The 6,286-nt window shown below is 40.4% G+C and overlaps 1 protein-coding gene across 1 annotated transcript; it reads right to left on the reverse strand.

Moving 5' to 3' along the window:
• Positions 1-974: 974 nt before the first annotated feature.
• Positions 975-4,945, reverse strand: lg05h8orf82 (linkage group 05 C8orf82 homolog). The gene is made up of 3 exons (XM_046050485.1): positions 4,603-4,945; positions 4,458-4,506; positions 975-2,416 (listed from the first exon to the last, which is right to left on the reverse strand). The coding sequence occupies exons 1-3, from the start codon at positions 4,765-4,767 to the stop codon at positions 1,941-1,943; spliced, it is 690 nt and encodes a 229-aa protein (XP_045906441.1). The 5' UTR covers positions 4,768-4,945; the 3' UTR covers positions 975-1,940.
• Positions 4,946-6,286: the final 1,341 nt, after the last annotated feature.

Raw genomic sequence — 6,286 nt, forward strand, 5'->3', positions numbered from 1 at the left:
TGCAGCCTCTCCTATGTTCTCTGTGTCAGCCCTGAGCTTAATACACCTGTTCAACAAGTATTAACATGTCAACATGTAAAAAGCACATTTTAATCTTCTCTGTCTCTCATCCACCATGTTTTCACAGTGTGCTAGCTCAGCTATGAGGGAATTGTTACAAACAAGCTCAAATGAAAGCTGTCTGTATGTATTCTATAACTGTTTAGTGTAGTTTGCCAGTTATCTTAAAATCTGGCTGAAAAAGAAAAAAAACTTAAGAGACAACCCAGCCGCTCCTCCCTCGGTCAGGGGTGCCTGCAGGAAGTAAATCACATCTGCAGAGGGAGGAGGAGGAGGACAGGAATAAGTTCTTCATTCTTTCACTTCACTAAGTATTTTACTGACAGGAATATGATTTATCTTATTGGAATTTAGATTTGTTTCCAGTGAAATATTGAGTTCATATAGTGACTTTACTGTGAACATTATTATTGCTGCTCTAGAAACATTTACTTCTATTTAAAATATTTAATTCTAATCCTGTCCTGAATTTATTTTTTTAAATAATATATATTTTTAAAGCACTTATTTAGTAATGTAAGAACCGATAAGTATTGAAAAAGAACCGTAACGATAGAATCAATCATAAAATCAACACTACCCATCTCTACTCCTGAGAGAATGGCAGCAGGTAAAAACAAAGTTTATGATAATTTATCTATTACTCAGTTGACACGTTCATCTCTGGGGAGAAACAGGGGGGTTGTCATTTAATTTTTGATATGCAAGAATCTTGCATCTCTGACATCTCTGTATAGGGGCAAGTAAAAACTGACTTTGGGCAAGTAGATTTCTTAAAGATAACACTGATGTTGGTAACATGTTTGAGTGAATGTACTTTGATACTTTGACATAGAAGGTTGGAAGATTTGCAGTAGCAAATTCAGCTAAAACATTTTGTGTCAAGAACAAACCATGAAAAAGGAAACAAGACATTCAGAGTAGTTCACTTTATTCAAGAAGGATCTGACTGCATACATTCAGTAGTATATTCTAAAATTCTTGTCGAGAGTTTATTGTTTTTGCCAAAACACACTTCGGGTTGCCAGAAAATGCTCCTGGTGTTGTGCACATATTCTTGTATTGTATTTTATTTTATACATGCTCTGCTGCAGATGTCTGCATCTCTGTAATTTTAACAAAGACACTATAACTTTTCTTATAAATATGATATATATTAAACTTAAATATTTGTAGGCTATGTATTTTTGTGGGTATGTTCTGCTGCTGTTTGACGCAGTACCATCAATGTGCCAAGTAACTGCTCTCTTCTCTCAACTTTGCTATAAATATTAGTTTGGGTTAATTAAGGTTTCATCTAAGAATCTGATTTGCATGTGACTGAATTTTATCTTTAAACATGCAGACACACTGAAAATGTGAGGAAAGTGACGATGACACTGAGCTTGCTGTCTCTCAGCCGCTGTAGCTTTATTAGGCTCTCCAACCTGGGGGGCAGGATGATAAAATATGTTTTTAAGGTGATTAACAGGAAATTACATACTTCTGCTACACCCAATTACAGTTACTGGATAGTTATGCCTCTTCAGGATCATAAATATAATTCAGATTAATCCAGCAAAGACAAATTTTGTTTCAAATGCAATCTGTAATGGAGGGGGTGGTACACACTGCTTTGTTTGTCTCAAGCCAAAAGCGTTTGGGAACAACTCCTTTAGCCAATGAAATACAATCAAACGCACTGCATCATCACTGAATTTGACTTCTCACATTAATCAGGATAGGAGGACACATCAGCCCAGGCTTCAACGATCACATTGTGATGTGTGATTGACGGCTGTGAGAAAGTAGTTGTCTGTTCCCACTGCCAGTATGGGACACCGATGCTGTCTGCACATCTCACAGGATAACATTTCAAAATCTAAAACCAGTTCAGGTGATTATCCCAGTTCTCCCTGCTGCCCGCTGCCCTCCTCCTCAGTGAAGCACCCTGCGAGCTCATTGGTCAGTGTGTGCTTCTGTCCTCCCCAGAGAAAGTGCGCGGGCTGTCCTGATTGGCCGTCCTCCTGAGCATAAACAAAGAAGGGGCTGAACTCGATGGCCAGAGCCGACCTGACCAGGCCGACCCCTCCTTCGCGCTCTGAGCAGGGGTGGTAAACTCGTCCACTGACCGGATGCATGTACAGCGCCTCTGGGCGGAACGGGGCGGACAGCTTCTCGGCCCCGCCGCAGTACGACAGCAGCTCCTGATCCCCCGTGACTCCCTGCAGCAGGTGGGTGAAGACCACAGGACGGTCGTCGCAGCGCAGGAAGTTCCTCTCCCTGCCACACAGGGACAAGAAGGGGAAGTCCTCTTCATAGCGCCCGCTCTGATTTGAACGCAACCGACTGAAGAAGAAGACCAGGAACTGTTTATCTGGTGATAAAGAAACAGGGATGATGAGGAATAAAGCAACAGAAACATTAGAAGTTTGGCTCTATTTCTAATAATTAGTCAGATCAGGAATGTGTTGAAGGCATCAGCAGTGCTTTCACACTGTGCTGAGCCTATCTATCAAATTTGATTTGCTGAAATATCCCGCGGTCCATTGATCTTGAGGCCCTTCCTTTCTGGTACAAGTCTAATGACATATTTTTCCTACTAATGTATCATAACAGCAAGTACTGTGTGTATCACAGCCTGATGTCTCTACTTCCACTGAGCCATAGAGCTTCATTGTTGTCCCAAAACTATTAAAAACACACCAGTGAGCCACACTGTCGCACCGGGTGACATGTTCATTCATCACCATGAACACTGTAGTTTATTTTGCCAGTCCAGTCCCAAATACACTGTCCTGTTGCCCCAAAAACTCACTAGAGCAGCGCATGTGGATTCATCTACCGCTGAAAATAGTCCCAAATAAATGCACATATATATTTGTGAGCTGTTTTTAAAATATGTATATCTTCTTCAGTAGGAACCAATGGGCTTGGAGCTGAGAGCTACAAACAGTTAAACACATTGCTGGCTTTGGTCTTTACATGGGATTCATGGGAACAAAAAAAGAGAATATTGCCAGCCTCGTCTTTTGAAAGAGTAGCAAAATCCAGTTTAAAAACCTTAACTATTTTAGCAGATATTTTTATTACATGGTGCATATTCCTAAATAAAGTTGAGATTTATGAAATTACCACACAGTGCTGCATAATATTCCAGGATAGGATTAGTGTACATAAAGCAGAGAGATTAAATTTCGCATTTAATTCTGTTCTCAAACTAACATGGTAGGATTCCTGGGGGTACATATTGACGAGTTCTTAAACTATAAGGTTCATATTGATGAATTGATGAAATTGAGACTGATTCTTCCATCTAAAACACTCTGTACAAGTCTCTATTTGAGCCTCACCTAAATTACTGTAATGTCATATGGTGCAATACCTATCAAAGTTACCTAAAGAAATTACAGATCTTACAGAAAAAAAACTATACGTGCCAACTCATGGTCCAAAATAAATGCTCCGACTGATCCTATATTCTACAACTACAGTCTTCTGAAGCTAACGGAATGTAATATCTTTCATAATGTAGTACATATGCTTAACAGCAGACTATGTGACCTTATTCCCATTCATTCATTCATTCTACTACTACTACTACGAGGAAAAAGGATCTTAAAACGGGTAAAGAGACATAAACTTAAATGTACAAGCTTCAGTGTGGTTTGCAGAGGTCCGCAAGTATGGAATGAAATTGATTATACTATAAAAATGTCATTTTGTCAGCTTTCAAAAGGACCTTAAGACGGCAGCTACTAGAAATATATGTTCAAGCTACAATTACTTCATTGCTGGGGAAAACATTTAGATGATGATTTGTCTTTTGATTGTGGAATCTGTTTAAAATGTACTGCAAATCTCATTTATCAAAGTTCCTATTCATTGTACATTTACCTACCTAATTAATGATAGACTGATACAAAAATGTTTTATATTCTTGTCTGTTTAGGGAGCACTAGGATTAGAGTAGCTTAGTTTTTAGGGTATTATGTAGGTATATTTTTGAGCTCTACTTAATTCTAGTATATATATATATATATATATATATATATATATATATATATATATATAGATAGATAATATGTCAATATTTTGTTAAATTATTTCTTTACTGTCTGGGCCTCAATATACAAGCTTGAGATAGCTTACCAGGGTGTCCCTATTCACAAATCAGTATTATTTTTATGATTGTACTTGTAATATAATGTCTTGTTGTTGTGAATAAAGTATTAATTGATTGAGGATGCTACTTATGCCAACTCCACCTGACTGTGGGGTTCATGGCAAACATGCATACTGACGTATTGTCTATGCTGCTGCTTCACAGTTCCTTTAGGCTGTGTGAAAGGCTATGCGGTGGAGGTAATTCTGGGAGACTTGGAGACACTTTATGCGTTGTGTGGGTTCATTTTTACCTTTGAAGCAGGTGACAAAGTTCTTCACTTTTGTGTCATCGAGGAAAAGCTGCAAGTCGAGCACACGTCATGTCATGTCATGTCAGCAGGAGAATCTAACTTCAGATTAAATCAGGTTTTGTTTTGTTTCACTTTAAACACTCACCTGTCCTTGGTGGTCAATGTAGTAGAAGTATTCTCGGATACGTGGTTCCGGGCTCTGGCCCTGGATGTATGTAGCGGTGGTTCTGGAGGCGATGCAGCCGGCGGGCAGGCAGCGCAGAGCGGCCAGACCTCTGCAGCTGAGAGCTGCAGTACGGAAGAACAACATGCCCGAACAGGCGCTCCGCAGTCAGAGACCACGACTAGTGTGTTAACCGAGAGTGTTTAATTAACGGACGTTACACAACGTAAGCTTTGCCCTTATGTTATTGTTTACGGCTGACACCGTGCAGAGATGCAACCCGGAAGAATTCAGCTGTTGCACCATCGTCACTTTCTCACTGCGGCCGCCTAGTGGACATTGATGGTACTTCTGTTTCATGAAGTTTAGATTACATTAATGTACCAATATTCAGAATTTAACACAATATAAATTCACAACATTGCATCAAATGTCTAAAAAAGTAGGAAAAAACATAATCACAAAAAAATGCATGGGTTACATAATCAAAATAAGATAATAATAAGATGAAAGAAAATAAGAATAAATCAGTTAATTTCTAAATGAATTAGGTGCTTTTCTCCCCACCCTGTTTACTTATTTAAACTTTATCACCTTTAAGCCTTTATTATCATCATCAAAAAAGTCAATCAATCAAACTTTATTTTTATAGCACCCTTAAGCTTTACAGTTGGACTGACAAAACCAAAAAGCAAAAGATATTCTATTATATGACAAAGCATCAAATCATCACACTAGAGAAGCTGCAATAAGCGAATGTTTGTCATTTATGCTTGAATAATATTATGCAATTATCAAAATAGTTTTCTGCGGACTGTGATCACTTTATCGACTAATCATAGCAGCTTATGTGTTGGTTGCCTGAATGTCACGGGCCTATCAGTGACTTAGAAAGTATGAATTGAGCCATGAACAGCGGGAGCAGCCTGCCTACATGTTGTATAATAACTTGGAATGTGTGATATATTAAGTCCAAGCAGAAAGCAATATTGTTTGGTGAACACAACAGAGCTCTTCAGGGAGCGCCGTGTAAATCTCTTGGCTTATAAAAGAAGCACATGAAAACAACATTCCTCTACAACAGCAACAGACTGGCTGTGCACACAGACAGAGAGAGGGACGGCTGCAGGGAGACCAATAGGCTGCAGGGAGACAGACAGACAGACAGACAGGCAGACAGACAGACAGGCTGCAGGGAGACAGAGAGACAGACAGACAGGCAGACAGGCTGCTTGGAGACCGACAGACAGACAGAGAGACAGGCTGCAGGGAGACCAATAGGCTGCAGGGAGACAGAGAGACAGACAGACAGACAGGCAGACAGGCTGCTTGGAGACCGACAGACAGACAGACAGGCAGACAGACAGACAGACAGACAGACAGACAGACTGCAGGGAGACCAATAAGCTGCTGGGAGACAGAGACAGACAGACAGGCTGCAGGGAGATAGACAGGCTGCAGGGAGACAGAGAGACAGACAGACAGGCTGCTGGGAGACCAATAAGCTGCTGGGAGACAGAGAGACAGACAGACAGGCTGCTGGGAGACCAATAAGCTGCTGGGAGACAGAGAGACAGACAGACAGGCTGCTGGGAGACCAATAGGCTGTAGGGAGACAGACAGACAGACAGACAGACAGACAGGCTGCTGGGAGACCAATAGGCTG

This window comes from Micropterus dolomieu, linkage group LG05 (genome assembly GCF_021292245.1).
Source record: "Micropterus dolomieu isolate WLL.071019.BEF.003 ecotype Adirondacks linkage group LG05, ASM2129224v1, whole genome shotgun sequence".
Taxonomy (NCBI): domain Eukaryota; kingdom Metazoa; phylum Chordata; class Actinopteri; order Centrarchiformes; family Centrarchidae; genus Micropterus; species Micropterus dolomieu.